Source organism: Calliphora vicina, chromosome 2 (assembly GCF_958450345.1).
Source record: "Calliphora vicina chromosome 2, idCalVici1.1, whole genome shotgun sequence".
Classification (NCBI taxonomy): domain Eukaryota; kingdom Metazoa; phylum Arthropoda; class Insecta; order Diptera; family Calliphoridae; genus Calliphora; species Calliphora vicina.
This window is the reverse complement of record NC_088781.1, coordinates 61716192-61736617: the sequence shown is the minus strand read 5'-3', so window position 1 is coordinate 61736617 and position 20426 is coordinate 61716192. Positions and strand designations below refer to the sequence as shown.

Sequence of the window (20426 nt, the reverse complement as noted above, 5' to 3'; positions counted from 1 at the left end):
AAACGCTTATTGGCCAACTATTAATGATTTAGATATTTTGAGTTTTTATATAAGTAATCGAATTTTGGTGTGAAACATGAGTGATCACAGATTGATGTATTTTGCAAATTTATTTAATAAGTGGACGTATTAGTGAACCTGGACAATTTTTATTTAAAAACTTTTTCGGACTATTGCGAATATTAAAAAAGAAATTGGTGCAGGCGTCCTGCGATTTTGGATATATCGAAAAAAAATTGGAGTGATCTATGATCAACAATTTAAAAAAAAAATCGGTCCGGCCGTTCTCAACTGATGCAATTACCAACGAGCGACATTTGATTTTTATTTATATAGATATTTATATCACACTCGCATTCCGCTAAGATACCAAAAAGCTCAAACGTTGCTTCACTTGACATGAAAATCCCCATATATTTATGAAGTTTACACCCCTACGACTATTAATTATTAATTATTTATGCGTTTCAACAAATCATGCATTTACGTAATATATTGTACTTATTAAAATATATATCTCTGGAGTTTGCACAAAACATTTTAAGTCGAGATAAGAAAATATCTTAGTTTTTTTTATAATAAAACTAACTTTTCCCCTTTTACACTAATCTGCTTCTTCTGACGAATATTAGTTTCTGAGATATCATAAAAAAATCAACTTATTTGGAGTTCTTGTTGATTTGTTTTTGACAAAACAACTTAATTCGAAAAAGTTGTTGAATTTAACGATAATTTTTTAATTATTTAGCCTTTGTATTATTCTTTGAGACAAATAGAAAAGTTCTTCAAGGAGAAATAATAAAATATAGATCGATAAATTCAACAGTTTTAGTGCTCTCCTGAAAAATTTAAAAATTCCACTTAAGTTGTTTTGTCAAAAGTTCACAGATATATGTATGTACGTTTTCTACTATTTTGCTATGGATGAGGTTTGTTTATTCTTAAAGATTTATTTGAAATAAATTATGCGCTGTAAATGATTTATGCATGTAAACCATTATTAATTAATTTAAAACCTATTAAATATTCATTATTGTAAGATTTTTTTCAAGGGTCATAAAAAATTATGAAATTTGAATTTGAGTTTTTTTAATACTAAAATGGTCTTATCGGGCTTCCAAGAGACAGATGTGCGGGTATATTATTATTATTTTGGGGATATATAAAATCAATATACCCCGATATTTTGAGGGTGGGTATAATAAACTTAGAACAAAATAACAATAAAAAACTTTAAGCAAACGATAAAATATTTCCTTCAAATAACGGAAATAGAGTAACAACAACTTTTGCAATCAAAATTATTCTGATAGTTTAAAGAACATAATAAATACATAAATAATTGGAAAATAAAATCTGTGCTAAAATATATATCAATTCCTCCCCATTAATCATCATCAATCTGAAAGGAAACACATTTAAAAACAATCTATACCCCACAAGTTGTACATAATTCGCGATGGCATCATTTTATGTTTCACTTAAAACATTTTAGTTTCATATTAAATGTAATCTTTATTACGAGCATTATGAGCATTTGTTTTATTTACCCATCTACTACCACTCGCTATCCCTGTCTAGCAAAATATTACAAATATTTAAGATTCATCACAATTACTATCAGATTGTACGAGTATTGAGTTAAATTGTTTATTATCATATTTATAGTGGAATATATAAACAATACACGAGTTTACGAATGGCAGTGAAATTGTATTTTATGGCTTGGTCGAATATAGTGGACACTATACAATTTATAGGAATCTATCAATATTAATAAATTAATTTGAAGTTATTTGCCATTTTTTGTATATATAAAAAATAAATTCTATTTAATTTGTTGAGCAAACCATCAAATTCGCTATGTTCTTTCGGAGTCTGCATTTAAATTCGTAGTTCCTTTCTTGTCATCATTTCAGATTTGTTATATTGGTAGCATTACGGTCGATCTACTATAGTTTTTTTTTTATTTTTGTGGCTCTTCATTGAAAAACAATTATGGAGGATTCCATAAAAGTCATGTAAAATCAAAATCAGTATTTTGGTATATTGTTCTTAAAATAGCAAAGTCATTACAGAAACAAATCTAAACTGTGTAAAATCAAATTCGATGTGAGTGGTTCAATAACTGCATGGGTATTGAAATTTTAATGTTCAATACAAGCTGTTGGTCGGTGGGGTAGTAAACGTAATTTTCATTGTCACCGTACTTTGTAGAGAGCAGCTAAATCTTAAGAAGGTTGTTGGTTTGATATCTTCTTGATAACAAAATGACTAGTAACTGTCAGCGAATTATTAATGATTAATTTCTAATTCTACTTAGAGGGATAGTGAATACTTACACTAGTGGACCTAAGGGTATATTGTGAATTCTTTCAAAGATGAACAATTTTGGGAAGATGCCCAGCAATGACATTATCAAATACCTCTTCGTCCTTACACGTTATACAATAACCAGAAGTGCTGTTGTGACACTATCAAGTCCTATATTTAATTGGGCAATGACTCGTAACCATATGATCCTAATAATTATACACAATAGCAGTCTAGCTCCTACTATGTTCATCTTGAGTTACAAAGACTTTGAAACTATGCAGCTCAGTCTGACCATACAAGATTGCTTAGTACATAGTAGGCAGATTTTTCTCCAATAGAACCCTATTTTAGTGAATGAGTGGTGGCTTCACTAATTCTCCCACACTGCCAGCATAGCTTGGAGAGTACCACTCGCCACCCTCAATATTTCAATGTAATGATACCCAGTCTTATTTTAAGCAGGGTCAGGGAGAAAATTTCCCACAGCTGACTAGTTTTCAGTTATTAACCAAATCATCTAGCTATCTTACGTCATTCCCCGATAGATCCGAAAGAAGTGCAGAAAAAATCGCTAAAACTTTCCAGTCTTTGGTTTTCCAGTCCCGGGCTATGAAAGAGAAGATTTCGAACAGTCCTATCCTCTGCTTTATCATGACATCTTCTGCAGAAGTCGTTATATGGGAAATTTAATATCCTATCATACACACTGGTCATCACTGCTGCCACGATTCTTACTCGATCACGTGGAATATTTATGAATGTTGCAATTCTACGACAATAATAATTGGATCAAATGGCCCTTTTCACGCGATTAAAGAGGCCATAATGAAACCAAGGATAGCATGATGTTTGCGGAATTCCAATCAGCCGACCAACCTCATAATGTGAGAGTGAGGCTCCTATCTTGGCAAATGAATACGCAATGCAATTTTCTGGGATATTTTGATGTCTTGGTATCCAGAAATCATACTGTCAGTGTAAATCTGAATCTCCGCACCATAAAGTCAGTAAAACCTTAACCAGGAACTCAACTTATTATCGCAGATCTGAATATTTAAAGACCGCCAAAAGGTATACTTATCCTTCCCGAAGTCTTAAAGATATATCCTAGTGTCCATTTTCACTAGGCAGTAGGGTGATCGGCCCGGTTTTTAATAACCGTTTTTTTTGGTTAAGTCGGTTTCGGTTTTTTCGAAAAGCTCACAATTCGAATATCGAAGAAACCGGGTTTTTCTCCTCGAATAGCCGGTTTTTTTCTAAAAGTGTGTTTTTATAAGTTTCAGTGTATTAAAAACTTTAAAAAATATTCAAAATCCAAAAGACTTTTTTAAAACAAATACTTCAACTATTTTAAAATACTTTTTTCAGCAAGTATGATGAAAAGAGAGATATATTAGAGCTAGCAATGAAATATTGAAGTGCTACATAAGCTCTGAAAACATTTAACACAATTGTGCGTAACAAAAATTCAAGAGTTTTACTCCAGGTCAAATATGACCCAAGAACCTTAAGTGCGAACAACCCAGTATGCAACATTTCGAGTCAGTTCTTTTTATCGAACTTTTTTCGAACTAAAATCGAAAATATGAATTTATTATGATGCTCTATCCAATCTACATTTTTTAGAATATCGTATTTTAATATTTTATAGAAATAGCGAATAATGTTCAAGTTTTTTTTCAATGCCAAATTTTATTTTTGCACAAATTGACAAATGCATATATACATACATATTATTCCTTTGTCAATTTGTGAGAAAATAAAATTTTATTTCTTATCCTATCAATAACGTATTCATAAAAATATAGTTTAACACGAAAAATGGATCAAAGACGTCTTAAATGAAAAGCGCAGCCAATTATTGATGTTGTTTTTTGACAATTCGAATCTCATAATCCGCAAACATCGGAAATATGTGCAGAGTTTATTGCATTTGAAAATGAAAACACATCTAACGCAACATTATTGGATAATAATAAAGGTATTGAATATGCATTATTTCAAGAAAAAATTGCTGGATGGTATAAAGTATTCGAAATTGTTCATATATTTAATCGAAATCGAATCAATTTAGAACATTTTTAATACCGAAAAAGGTATAGTATATCGATAAAAATTAGAATCAGAATAATAAATAATTTTCGACTCTTTATCGCTCTGCACTCTACTTAGGAAAACACGCACATTCTCGACATTATATCGAAGTCGATATCGATAAAATTTTACGAAAAAATGATTCATTTTCGACATAACTTCGAATCATTTTGCATACTGGGAATTTTATAGATATTTTTTTGCCAATTTGTTTTTCTAAAAACGTAGTTTTTTACATTTGAAATTAAATGAAATTCCAAAAAATATCAACCACTCACTTTTAGAAAAAATCAATTTTAATTTCAAAATGGGTCAAATTTGACCCGAAGAGCATGTGAAGGGTTAAAGAGTAATAAAAATTGGAATTAAAAAGTATTTAATCGTTTAAAAAAAGTCTTATTTTTTGTTATTAGAACTGGTTTGGTTTTAAAACTATTATTTTAATAAATAAAACTTTTTTTCTTCCTATTTCTAGGCGTTTTAATATTTTGCCAAACAAATCGGTTAACCGGTTATTATTAAAAACCCGAAACCGGTTTATATTAAATTGTAATTTTTCGAATAAACCGAAAATCGGTTTTTAAAAAATGTCGAAGAATCGATCACCCTACTAGGCAGCCTATTACTATATTCGCATATTCTAAAATGAAATCGAATATTCTAAGCATTCATATCTGGAATCTCTATTGGCGGTTTCCTACGATAGTTGACTTCATGCAATATGATATAATCAGATTTCCGAGATTCAATTTGCTGAAACCAAATTTGTATAAGAAATTGGTAAGGTCCGTTTCTTTTGGCATAAATGATATATTTATTCTGCCTTTTGCCTTTCTTTGTCGTGTTCTTTTTCTAATAATGTTACCCTAAAACCCTGAATATATGCTACATGTTTCACCCTCAATTTAATCAAAGGGTTTATGTAAGCAAAAAGTATAGTTTTATAATATTTAGATCCTACATAAAAGAAAATTACATAAATGGTAATGATTTGTGTTCTATTGTGATCGTTAAAAATGCAACATATTATGAGGGTATGGGTAACATTTAATAAATGGTACAAAATATATAGGCAACATTTTGTGTCAGAAAAGAAAACACCATAAGTAAGCCTCTTGTTACCACTAAATACTAACCAGGGGTAGTAAGAATACAGTAGTGGTAGAATTTAAAGAATTTTAGTCTTTTCGAGGTTGATCCAAGTCCATTGGCTTCGTCCTACGAAGGAAGATCAATAAGTGCAGGTTGAATAAAAACACTAGTTTTCACGAGATCAGTATCACCACATCATTGGCGTAAGAAATTCTAACATTCTTCTAAAAGTTTCAGGATCATCTTAACTGCCAGTCACACCAGTAGAAAAAAACCTGTACTTATAGCCTAGTATCATCCTAACCCCCATTATTACGTTATTTGGTTACAAGTTAAATTATAGTTATACAATCATTATAACTTTAGGTTAAAACCTAACTAATCACCTAACTATACATTGTGATAATGCGGGTTAGATTTATATCGCATAGATTAGGATTGATAATTATGCTGAGTAACATAAGTATCTATTCTACCAAGAAATCTTGACTCCAAGACCTGCGTATACATTGCTGATCAACCCAAATTAAAAAACTAATTGGAATCTCTTCTACTCCTTATTCTATATAACAGACTAAGTCATAGAAAATGCTGTCAACAGATTTAACCTTGAGGTAGGCACATTGGACCCAACAAATGATGCAAATATATACCGATTAGACGTTCCAGAGTGTTCTAGATTAAATTCGACAAACTTTTCCATCCTTAGTAGTTCTTGATCACGCACTTCCAATGTATATCCGCTAGATAAAAAAGCTTTCTTCTTGAGTACTGTTTCAGATCTAGCATCTGGATTCCTAGTCGTGTGGTTTAAAATAATTGCTATCGTTTGGAAGGTTTTATAAAGATTTATGTTTGCCTTTTATACGTGTGTTGGACTTAATCAAACTGTAATAGTAACTTGGAAATCCTTGAGATTTAATTCTTGACCTTGTTCTTCCAATTAAATTATATTGCGTAGTGTAGTGTACGAATAGTGATTGCTTTTATTACCACTCATTCCACTTAATCTTAAAAAGGAAAACAAGAACTTCTTGCAAAATAGAATAAACAAACAACAAAAACATGAAAGAAGAGTTTTTATAGCTCTCAACGTATTATTAAATTTTATTACTATTTTCTAAGTTTTATCTCCTCCTTGTTTTGTTTTCAAGTTATTTTTTTCTTCTCTATTATTAAAGAAACAAGACAGCTCTGGCAAACAAAACTAACCACTTTTGGTGTTTTTTCTATTTCTTTTTTCATCTATTTTATTGTTGTTGTCATCATTATTTCAACTGTCTTATGTGTATCGTGCCTGGGTGTGAATTTGTATGTGCTGCTGTTACTACAACTACTTTTGCTGCCACTACCATAACTGTGTTATGACTGTGCCGTTGCTGCTAATTTTGTTATTACTGCTGTTACTGACTGTGGATGGCTCTTGTCCGTGCTGCTGTATCTATCTGCTTGATTGTAGTGCTACTGCCGATGGCGTTCTTACTGACAATCCCCATCTCGTATTGTTGTTTTACATGGCACAATTGTTTTTACGCGAATTAGTGAAAAGCTATCGTCTTATACAAGTGGTGCCAATGGACATGTCAGGATATTATGGTAAGTTTCACCAGTTAGATTTCCTTTTTTTTGTCATTTATTTATTTAACAAAAAAAAAAAACACAATTTCATTTTCTTCAACTTGAACTTATATTTCTATTTAATGTGATATAAAACAGCATTTTAAAAGTATTAACTCAATAAAATAAGTTCTGAGAGTATTAGGGATTTAAGAACTTCATTTTCTTCAACTTGAATTTATATTTCTATTTAATGTGATATAAAACAGCATTTTAAAAGTATTAACTCAATAAAATAAGTTCTGAGAGTATTAGGGATTTAAGAACTTCACACCAGCTAATTACATAGTTTATTGAAGTACTCATTATTATGAAAAGTAATGCTTAAAGTAATTAGTGAGTGATAAATTACAAAAACTATTATGAAATTTCTTAAGGAAAATAAATTTTTATTTACTGTATACAAATACACCAAACGAACTTGTTAGCCAATTGGCAGGACCATTTCCCGAAATAAAGTTATTGTGAAATTTAGATTTCAATGAATCGATGGTTACGCCATTATGTTGAAACCACATCTAGCCCGAATCGATGTCACCCATATTTCCAAATGAAAAACTGAGTATGCAGTCCTTCTTTATAGAGCCTGTATTATCATATGTTGTTAATTTGTTAAATATGTCGTTGTACTGTGCTATTTTAACAAACACTTGCTTAATTCACAACAATCTGTATCGTGTAACTTGTATTAAATACACTTTTTGTTTATACGTTTGCAAACATGACATAAAAATGTGGGATTTTTGCAAATTTTTAGCTTTTATTTTGAAGTATTTGCCATTGTTAGCTATCAATTCATCGCATTTTTCATCGCAAGTAATGATTCGGTGCAAAAATGCTTTTCTTTTAAAGCGTTCAAGCAACATTTCACACATGCAAAAGCGTCTTTCAAGGTATCTCGGCTTCAATTCGTATTATATCCAATTTTCTGCATTTTCCTGTTGCTAGAGCAGCTCCCAATGATTTTGCCAGATCTTGTTGAGTTGTACAACAATCTTCATGGAGTAATGCCTCCAATTCTTGGTCTTCAAACTTGTTTGTATTTCGTGTCAAAATCACCACTTCTGAATAGCACAAAACATCTCTTGCACTGATGGAACACATTCACCATAATCTTTGGTGAGCAATCGGTGTGCTTCAACATATTCTATGGTACAAAATTCGACATTTTCGAATCAAAAACAAGTAAGAAAGTATGGTCGGTCAAGCCCGACCATATAATACCCTACACTAAGTAAAAGAGCAAAAAAAAATTTTCTTTTAAAATTTCAATAATTTATATTTTTGAGTGATTTTCGGAAGTGGGGTTATATGGGGGCTATGACCAATTATGGACCGATCACCATGAAATTAGGTCGTGTGATTTATGTCTATATTGAAGTTAACTATGTTGAATTTTGTGTGTTTACCAACATTTTTAAGCGATTTATGCACGTTAAAGTGATTTTCGGAAGCGGGTCTATATGGGAGCTATGACTAATTATGGACCGATCGTAACAAAATTTGGTGAGATGAATTTTGTGTATATAAAACTTATTTGGAGCGGAATTTGTGGAGATACATATATAAATTAAACATTTATGACCGATAAAGTCCAATTTCGGGAGGACATTTGTATGGGGGCTAGGTGAAATAGTGGACCGATTTCAGCCAGTTTCAACAGGCTTGGTCCTTGAGCCGAAAAAATAATATGTACCAAATTTGATCGAAATATCTTCAAAATTGCGACCTGTACCCTGCGCACAAGGTTTACATGGACAACCAGCCAGCCAGCCGACCAGACGGACGGACAGACCGTCCGTCCGATTCTAAGTCGATCGGTATACTTTAAGGTGGGTGTTAGACTAATATTTTTGGGCGTTACAAACATCTGCACAAACGCATAATACCCTCCCCACTATGGTGGTGTAGGGTATAAAAACTTTTTTTTTACACTATAATGTTCAATTACTAATGGTGTTTTCGTTTCTGACACAAAATGTTGCCTATATATTTTGTACCATTTATTAAAGGTTACCTAATAATGTGTTGAATTTTCAACGATCACAGTAGAACAAAAATCATTAATGCAATTTTCTTTTATGTAGCTTTTAAATATCACAAAACTATACTTTTTGCTTAATAAAAAGTGGTGCATTTCTAACCCTTCAATAAAATTGAGGGTGAAACATGTAGCATATATTCAGGGTTTTAGGTTAACATTATTAGAAAAGAACACGACCAAACTACATTTTTTCAGAAAAGAACGTAAAGAAATGTAAAAGGCAGAATAAAGGCATCAGTTATGCCACAAAAGAAAACACCATAAATGAGAATAAATGACAGATATGTACCCTTCAAAAAAACATTTAAGTTATTTAAAACAAGAACCGCGTTCAAAAGATACGCCATCTTGAATTTTTAGGTCATAAACCCAACATAATTTTTTTATATTTCATTAAAATTTTATGAAAATAAAAAATCTATTATTAAATATCTGAATGATCTTCAAATTCGTGAATTCTTGTTAACAGTTTTCACACTACAGAAAATAAAACCACCTTCCGTGGAATTATATTTTGTTTAATATTATTGGGTTTTCTTCAAGTTTTAGTTAACATCTTTAAGTAATTTTTGATTTAAAAAGCAAAACATTGCCAATTCAAAAATATATTTTTTGCGAATTAACTGAAATAATTGGAAATAATGAAGGTAGAACAAAATCTAATGGAAATTAAAGCCATTCCCATACAAATTACAAATGGTGACAGATTTGTATATATCCAAAATTAGAAATCGAGACAGATTATCTCTTTATATTAAATTTTTATTGGATTTTTTTTTATTGGTATCCAATTACATTTTAAAACCAAAGATATTTTTTTAGATTTTTGACGAAGTTTACATTCTTAAAATTGTACAATTTGTTCTGGACGGGAAATCCCGGGATCCCGGGAAATTTCAAAATGCATCCCGATTTCCTGGAAAATTAAAAAGTGCGGTAAAAGAAAAACTCCAATTGCATAGGAGAGTCTTATATGCAAGGAAACCGAAATAATGGGAATTTATGTTTTTATGACTGTTCTTATCTCCTATGGAGCAGTGCAATTCAGTTTCGAAACATTTTAAGAATCGATTTGTTAGTGCATAGTTTTGCATTTAGTAGTTTTTACAGCATATCATAGGTATATCATAATGTCGCTATGGAAACCATGTAATGTTCTAATATAAGTTCATATTAAAAGATCTAGAGTTGTACAAATATCCACGTTAAGCATTTGAATTTTTCAAAAACTCCTGTCACACAAAAACATCAACAATAAAATTGTTAAGATTCTATGATTTATTTCTTTTAACCATTAAATTAAATTATTTAAAGAAAAGATGAATTAAAAAAAGAATATGGACATAAAAATAAAAGCATTTATTTGGTTACAAGCAAAATTTGCAATAAAATAAAAAGACAATACTTACTTAAACAGCGGGAAGAAATATGCCATAAAGACGCCTTCTAAAGGCCTTATTTTGCAGATACAAGGACACCCAGATGTATTCAAAATTCGTGGAACGCCGCGCAATGCCTCATAGAATGTCTACGTAGGAAATTTTATTAAAAGGCCTGAAAATCAAAGCATTATTGAAGGTCTGCTAAAGCAAGCCTTTAAAGAGTGCTATTAGGGAAAATATTCTTAATGATTTCAGAATAACACCTGAAAAAGGAACTTTAAAGAATCACGTGTGTAGTTTTATATTTAAAAAAAAACTACTTTACGCAAACTTCACAATATAAAATTTTATAAAGAACAAAATTTTAAAGATGTTGACCCTTCTTCTGGTAATGATTTATGATAGAGAGCATTTTGCTCTCTCTAATACAATAGCGGAGTTTAGTATTAAGTGCGAATGGTCTTGCATCATTGCAAATTCAAAATTGTATAGGTTTTTGTGTGTATTTTGTTATTGGATTACTGTAAAATTTTGCATTTGCAATGATGCTAGACTATTCGCACTTAATAGTGAACTCAGCTATTGTATTATAGTAAGTAATTGAAATGCAATTTATAATGTGTATACAATTTTTTAGAAGAAGAAGTAAATATCTTCTAGATAACCTTCTGAAAGATGGCAGAGTGGAATGAGTATAGAATGTGTAAACAGAAGGCCTACAAAGTTAAGCCCTAGCAACTTTTTGCCACTGGGAAGAGTGGAACAAGTGTATATGAGTGCAAAAATAAATTCCCTACTAAAGGAGAAAAAAATCACACTCGATCTCTAATATTTAAGAATACATATGCATTTATTTGCGTTTGTATGCAAGAATGAGATTGTGTAGATGAAACAATTATTGCTTGTGGCAACAATTTAAAAACTTACAATCATCATCAACACTGCAAGCAGTAGAAATAATGAAATGTATGTATGTGCATTAGGGTGGCTCTTGGGCATCGTAGATTTTCGATGTGCATATGGTCATTGTTTTTTTTAAATATCAGCTCATTCGGATCATAAATAGATTTTTGGTGATTTTTTTAACAAATTTGAGACCAAAGGTGGCGTGTAATTTTGTTAATTAAGCGTAAAGAGCTTTATTTACAACTTTGGTATCTTTGGTGACCGCCACTGAAATTTTCCGGCAAACATTTTTGTAGAATAATTATTGCGTACAAATGTCGATATTGAAAACAAATTTAACACAAATTAGTTTTAAGTAAGAATATATGTATATTACTACTGCATTTTGTAACTATTTATCGATCCATAAAGATACATAGCTCATATATAAGGCCTACATTCGAAAAATACATACATCTACAGATATTTTCTAATAAAACTAATAAAAACGGGTAAATGTTTGCAGGGCATAAGAAACTATTGTAACACATTTGTGACTAAAAGCAAAATTTTCTACAAATCCGATAATTTCAAATAATCCATGTAACTATTATAGGTTATATCAAATTGACAGTTAAAAAATCCATTTTAATACGCTATATTACCATAGTGTGGAACGTATAATGCGTTTGAGCAGATCTTTGTAACGCCCAATAATATTACTCTACCAATCACCGTCCCATGTCCTTCTGTCCGTTTGGCTGGTTTGTCATGTAAACCATGTTTGCAAAGTACAGGTAGCAATTTTAAATATATTTCCATAAAATTTGGTACATACTTACATTTGCTATAGCCCAAGGACGAAGCAATTATTTCACCTAGCCCATATACAAATTTCCTCCCGAAATTGGACTTTATCGGTCACAACTGTTTAATATATAGAGATATATACAAACATTTCGCTTTAAATAAGATTTATATATACGGAAGTCAGTCACTAAAGTTTATGATGATCGGTAAATAATTAGTTATAGCTTCCAATAAGGCCCGCTTCCGAACATCACTTTAACAAGCATAAATCCACATAAATTTTCGACAGAAATATGCTTCATACACACATAAACCACACTTCCTAATTTCATGGCGATCGATCCATAATTAGTCATATTATAATATCATCTTGGTATTACATGTTAGTCCCCATTTAGTATATACGAGTATTAAAATCGATACAATTTTTTTGTAATTTTTGTTAAAAAAAAATTTTTAAAAAGTTAAATTTGGAATTTGAGAGGGTTATCGGTTTCAGAAAATTTTATATTTAAACCTATTTTTATTGAAACATTTTTTCAACATTTTTTTTTTACTTTTTATAATTATTGCTGCTGTGAACCTAATTTCAAAATTTAAATCCAAATGTACAGCTTCTAAACATTGTCGAAATTTGCTCAAATGTTCAGTATTTGGTTTCTAAGTGACCAATAAAGCTTGGGAGCATCGAAAATCTACAAAGTCCAAAGTGATAACCACCCTAATCTATGTATGTTTAATTTTTACTGTGTATGTATGAGGGTAAGCTTGAGCAATACTGTGAATGTAGATGATGATTCTGAATAGATTAAGTGACTAGAAAAGTTTTATTCCAACAAAAAAAATAATAACAATTGTGATGATGTTTTACTTGCTTTTATACATTATGCAGTCAAATATGAAAGTATTCTAACGAATTCAACATAGACTGCCTAATATGTATATTTCAAATATTTACCAAGTTATAAATATCTTAAATTGTTTTCATCCTAAGTGAAAGAATACTTTTTCTACTCACTGTTTATGTACAATACAATTGTAATCACACAAATATTGCTCTTTTTCTAGTTCATTCTATTTTATGTTATGAAAACACAAGTGTTATGGATGACATTTATAGATTTGTTTGAGGAAATTATGAAAGTTTTTAAAATGTTTTTGCCATTATATTGAAACAAATAATTTTAAAGTTTTATTTAGTTTTGATTGTTATATTCCATTTTTTTATATAAAGAATGTGGCAATTTGCAAGGATAATAAATATTAATGTATTCCTAATGGAAAAATGTATATTAGGTTTTAAAACGAGGACAATTTAGCTATTGTTTTTTTATTTAAATTAAAAATATTTGTATTGCTCCAGCAAATAGCTAGTTTTGATTAGTTATTTGAATCTAGTTCAGTGGTCCGAAAATGATAATTTATGAAACTGTATTACGTGCGTTTCATATTTCAGTTTGTTTTTAGGGGTATCTTGATTTTGTCAATCGTAATTTTAGAGTTATTCTATTTAAAAGCGGTCCACACAAAAAAGTTTACTAATTTAAATAAAAAATTTATCGGTTTCTGGCGATTTCTGAAGTTTAAGGAGACGAGAAAGACATACACTCTGGGATTCTTTAGCAAAAATCATCCAACTTACTTATGCATAACGAATTTTTAAATAATAAAGAATTGTATTGATTCTTTTCAATTATTTGTGCATTTAAGTGCTCATGGATATGCCGAATAGCTATGTATGTATGGTTTTTGCTATTACACATATCAATATTCTTCACAAAACTTCTTTTTAAATAATATTGCAAAATTTTCCATTAATTTGAAATTTATTTATTTGCCAAATGATTTATCAATCAGCTTGAGGTAAGAATCTGTCAATAACTACATGTTATACATACTATTACATACTTTTATTACAAAAATGCCAGTTTTGGAAGTCTCGTTATTTTGTTTGACCTTCTGCATACTTTAAAATGATTAAGAGAAAAACCTCCTTTCAATCAAAGATGTCAGTGCGAACATTTTGAGGTTTTTTTTTGGGAAAATGTTAACGAAAAATCCAATATGAAAGCATAGTTGTGGTAAAGACGAACACAAAATACCGTATTAATGGGTATTTGTAAATATAATCATAATATTAATAGGCAAGTCGATTTCTTTAGACCCCTTTTACGCTCCTTTTTTTGAAATCGGTTCAGTTTTTTAGGAGTTATATGCGTGTTTGTGCAATATGTTGTTGTAAATAAATAAGAGAAACAATTAAACAGTATTGATTTCGCTCTGTTTTAAGTGAGAGTTGTTATAGAAAACAAAGAAGAAGACTTTAGTAATTTAAACTTTAAATTACTAAATTAAATTTTAAAGTCACAAAAATATATTTTTAATGTGTTTTTTTTATTTTCTAACTCCCACTGCATGAAGTTTAATAAAAAAAAATGGACGGGTCGGAAAAAATGAAAATAGTTATTTCTAAATATTTTGTGAACTATAATTGCAAGATTCTTCAAACTTAGTCTAAATGGCTCATTTATAATTTTGCATAGTTTCGCTGAAATTGTTCGGGATTGGAATAGTGGGCGTGACACGCCATATACAAAGTATATATGTAATTAATTACGAATATCTGTAGAACTATTATTGTAAAAGTGTTTAAACTTTTCACGAATTAATTTCTTATTACTGTTGGGAGTTTAACTGAATATATAAGAAATTAGATTAGAGGGCGTAGCACCTCCCACACTGAGTAAATAATGATTTCAAAAATTAATTTAATTAATTCGTTATATTTTGCATGTGTTATTTTCGTACCATGTACGTAGTTAGGTTGTATCAGAAATCCCTTCATATTTTTTTAATTTTACTAGGGTAGGGGTAGCGAAGTGCACGGGGTTATGCTAGTTCAAATAAATAAATGAAAATGAACTAGTTCTTACAAAACGGTTGGCTTTTGACATAGAATAACGGTAGCCTACGAAGACAAAAACTCATATAAAAGTAAATATATTAATTTTGTTCCTACATTTCTTGTTCTAGTGGCCTGAGACACGTTAATAGACTGGGGAATTTTTAATAACTTTAACATTCTTCAACCAATTTTTATCTTTTACATCTTATTAGAACGATAATTACATACACATTGTGTATCTATTAAATTAAATTGAAAAAGTAATTATTTAATGGCAAAATTTTTACAAAAACTGAAAAATAGCCTTTTTTCCCATGTAAATGCACCTCATAATTTAGCACGGGTTGCAATCATGATAGAAAAACTAAATTTCACATTCAACTATAGTTTTATATATGGGGGATTTCAGTCAAGTGAACCAAGTTTAAAAAGCTTTTTCTTCCGATGTCTTTATTTTAGGAAAAAAAGGGCCCATTTTAAAAAAAAGTAAAAAAAGTTTTTAATTTCGGAAAAAAATATTAAAATATTTTTATTTCTTTTAATAAGTATAAGAGCTATCTAAACTATTTGGGACACATTTTGCTAAGAACAATAGGTAATAAGTTACATGTATAAGAAAAAACACCTACTTGTCCAAAATGTCCAAAATTTTGACCTCCTCTAACTCAGAAAAATCGATTTCAAAAGTTGTTTCACTTGACATGAAATGCCCAATATATAAAATTCCAAAAAAAAATAAAATTTGGGACACTCTACCCACTACCTTTTAAGCGCATTTCAAAGCTTTATACCCGCTGCACAATGGTTTAGAAAGTTTTTTTTGGAAATAATTCGATATCTTTGGAACTATTAAATACATAGTTACGAAATTACAGATGGTTGGAGCTGAGGTGTTTTCGAGTTGATGTTGTTTAGCTTCCTAGGGGTAACGGAGGCCAGTGCGTGGCCTCCGAAAATTGGTCACCTCGGGTCTCACATTTTTAAAAAAATCACCAAAAATCCATTTATGATTCGAATGAGCCGAAATTTATAATATAATTAGTCATTGAGTCCTTTATTTAGAATTTTATCGCCAATACATCTGTTGTCCGCACTTAGGATCAAATGTATATTAAACGTCATAACTCCCACTGGGGCACATTCACCAGAAACAAGGAATCCCAAAATTTTAATAAAATATAGAAAAATTCAGTCACTATTTCTTTAAATTTTTTTTGTTAAGTTTTGTGAAATAAACAATAAATATCTTGTTTATTATACTTTGATTTGTGAATAAGGAATAAAACAGTAAAATACGTTTGATTTTTTTGTTTTATTTTACAAATGACAATTCTGCCCCACCCCTTTGGCGTATTTAAGCCATGGGTGGGGTGGTTTCGCCGTTTTTGGTCAGTCTAGAAATGTTAAAAAAATATGTATATGAAGATGAGATAGGCTAGATTGAAATGATCAAAACTAAAGCCAACATATCTAGGTATCCGAAACAAAAAAAAAGGAAATATGTATTGTGGTTTTAATTTGAGATCGCCCCAAAAAAAGTTCGAGCTAAATTAAAAAAATAAAACTAAATATATCTTCAACTGAAAGAGATAACTTACATATGTAAATTTGAGCTTTTCAGCTCATAAATGGAATTTTGTTTTTTTTTTTTAAACCGTTGTGACCAAATTTTTTAATAGTTCCCGCGAATTATTTCCAAAAAAAAACGGGCTGATTTCTCTGATTTTAAATTTTTAAATGTGCGTCCCTGGCTTATAGGTAGACTTACATACGTACGGACAGGAAATACAAAAGAAAATTGTAGAAATTACAAACGATATGACTAACTCATATGATGGGATAAAAGAAAACAAAGCAATTCTACATCACTTACATAAATTAGATTAAATTTGTTTAAATTTATACAAACAACCAAAATATCCCACAAACTTAAAAAACAAATCTACTTATTCACAACACATCATTTGTTTTATTATTATTTTTTTTTTTTCATTTTCTAGAAAATCGAGCTGGCCCCTCAAACTTGGGCAACGTTATAAGTCAAATATTGCTGTGTAAACAAATAACGCCAGATTTTAATCAAGAGGAATTATGTAGCATCACAAAAGACTCCCAGGACATTGCGATGCTGCTGTCGGAAATGCAAGAATTTATGCCACAGCATGAAACATACCTGGGTAAGTTTAATACAAAATTCATTACAAATTTTAATGGCAATTTATTTGTTTAGAATTTAAATTTATATTTTCTGCTCATCGTTGTTGTTTCTACTTATTTGTTTGCTATTGTCTGCACAAACAAAAGAGAAATAAATAATTGCAAGTTGGAAATAAAAATAGAAACAACATGATAGTGTTGTATTTTTCCCAAAGCCATTTAAATAAATAGGATTTATTGTCTGCTGTTATTTTGTATTGCTAAATTTGTATAGGATTTATATTGTATGGGAATCTACAGGTTAAATTTTATCTTTATTATCAGATAAATTTATAGTAACATTGAAATTAAAGCATTTAATTGAACATTTATTTTAATTTCTTGGGATTAGGAAATAGGATGGTTAGTAGATGCAATGAAACGATAGTGGGATCTATAGTTATGTATAATTTCAATAAAATTATACATAACACTGACCAGTTTTGTAACAGTTTCATGTACACACAAAAACATATAATTTTAGATAAATTTGTTCCTAAATCATATTTAAAATAATTCCTAAATATTTTTTATTCCCTTTACAGAACGTCACACTGCACTCGACACCAATGGGCCGTGGGCAAATAAGGGACGCCATAATTATATTTGCAAAAACATGAGTTTACTTTGTTGTGTCTCTCGCCCCAATTATCTCTGAAAGTAAATATAATATAATCTAATGTTATGAAATGTTATATTTTTACTAATAATGTCTATAAAAGTTAACTCTTTTTAATTATATTTTTTCAAATATTTCCAAAAAAAAGGTATATAAAATGAAATACAAAATGTTTTTTCTTCTTTTAGTATTTAATTGCAATTTTTTAATTTGTTTCCAAGACAAACAAGAAAGATCAAAATAATTTTTTAAGTAAATAATTTCTAATTTAAACATACAAACCAAAAATGCACCAATTAGTAAAATAAATGAATAATTATAATGAAAGAAAATTACTTAAAAGAAGTTAAGAAATTAATGTTAACATTACACATCAATTACTAAGTATAAATTAGTTTTTAAATAATAATAAGTTAAGAATTTATTTAATAAATAATTGAAAACTTACATACATATAGACTAGGGTTCCTAATTTCCCGGACTTTTTTCTTTCCCGGGAGGAAATTAAAAAATCGTTTCGTTCCCGGGAATTCCCGTGAATTTTTTAATACTAAATTAAACCAAAAACCAGAAAATTTTTTTCAAATTAATTGATTTATAATTTCACCAGGGTTTTAAATGAAGTATAAAATAACTATATTTGGTTGTACGATGTTGGTCCAGCCTTTATAAGGGTTTCTAGTAGTTTTAATCAATATAAAATTAATATATTCTTTGTTTAATAAAAAAACATAAGAATTTAAATCTCTAAAACATGCGTAGTTAGAGAAATTATTAAATCTGATTGTAGATAAACAAATTTGAACCACTATTATTGTTATTATTTTCTCTAAATATGAATAATAATCATTGAATATCCCTAAAAGTTGTTATGTTAGGCATCTTAATAATTTCTTTAAGAACAAAAAACTTTAAATTTGTTTCATTCTTAACAACCAAATTTTTCTGCTGTGGCTTGAGTTGAGTGAACAAAAAATTCGGTTATTTCAACAGTAATACTTCTTAGCCAACAGACTATCTGTTGCTAGAACCGAAAAAATCTATGGATATAATAGAATTATTCAATTCGCAACAAATTTGGCCATCGAAACGTATCTGAATATTGTAACTTTTAGATGAAAACTTATGAAGAAATTCCCGAAAATTCCCGACAAACATTTCCCGAAAATTAACAAAAAAATATTCCCGGGAATTCCCGGGAAATTTTTCCCGTTTAGGAACCCTAATATAGACGTATGTATATTAAAAAACATGAAAGAGATCAAAACCACTTGCTACATATTTACAATTTTAAGAAAATTTCAGATACCTGAATATTTATTTAGTTAAGTGTTAGTTAAATTAATACAATTCAAACAATTTTAAAGATCAATTAATAACACTGTACAACACAAAAACAAATTACAAGGTCAGACCAATAAATTTTGATAGAATTTCATTTGAGGGGGGGTTAAAGTTTCCCAACTCTGGCACATTCTTATTGTTAATCGGCAAATTTATGTAAAATGTTACGGTGAACATTTTTGTAGAATATGTTAACCCTCTAAATCCTCAAGGCATGGGCCTTTTTTGTCCTTCTTTTAAAAAACTGCAAAAATTTTACTATAAGTCCCTGAATACACCAAAACGGAAAATTCAACCGGGAAGTCAGAAATAAGACATAACAAAAGAGAGCCTAGGGCTAATTTCGCATTTATTAAGAATTTTATTTTAAAGTACCCCAAAAATTTAGCATGAAAAAATAGTTTAAATTTAACTAAAAATCACTAATATTTGGATAGGAAGTATTCATTATTTACATTTTTTTAGCTCTAGGCAATTCCACTTCATTACCACACAATGTCCAGCATATTTCAGCGATAAGCGAATGAATGCTTTTGAATTTATAGTGTTCTTCAATTGGCGCGCACTGCGCATGTATGATGAAATTTTTGACCAAAATTCAACAACAAATTATTTTTTAAATTCCCATATGGATTACTTTGAGAACCAGTTGTCAAGAGATCAGACATGTGCAGTGCGCACCCATTGAAGAACGCTTATAGCTGAAATATGCTGGACGTTGTATGATAATGAAATGGAATTGCCTACAGCTAAAAAAATTAATTAATGAATACTTCCTATCCAAATTTTCTATCGAAGGTAAAATAATAGAATATCTCTAGTCGTTTTTAGTTAAATTTGAACAATTTTTTTTCATGCTAAATTTTTGGGGTACTTTAATATAAAATTCTTAATAAATGCGAAATTAAGCCTAAGCTCTCTTTGGTTGTGTTTTATTTCTGACTTTCCGGTTGAATTTTCCGTTTTGCTGTATTCAGAGACTTATAGTAAAATTTCACGGATAATATTTTTGCGGAACATTTTAACACCTTAAATAACTGTTTTAATGATGTTTTTTGTATTTTTTTAAAATAAGGATAAAAAAGGCCCATGCCATGAGGATTTAGAGGGTTAACATATTCT

At 29.7% G+C, this 20426-nt stretch overlaps 1 protein-coding gene across 1 annotated transcript in view; it reads left to right on the top strand.

Annotated features, from left to right (window-relative positions):
* Positions 1 to 17999, top strand: part of dcma (decima) — a 143685-nt gene extending 125686 nt beyond the window's left edge. The window contains exons 3-5 of the mRNA XM_065500043.1: positions 6962 to 7098; positions 17146 to 17322; positions 17887 to 17999. Of these exons, the coding sequence (XP_065356115.1) occupies positions 6962 to 7098; positions 17146 to 17322; positions 17887 to 17999 (427 nt within the window). The remainder of the gene's footprint in view (positions 1 to 6961; positions 7099 to 17145; positions 17323 to 17886) is intronic.
* Positions 18000 to 20426: the final 2427 nt, after the last annotated feature.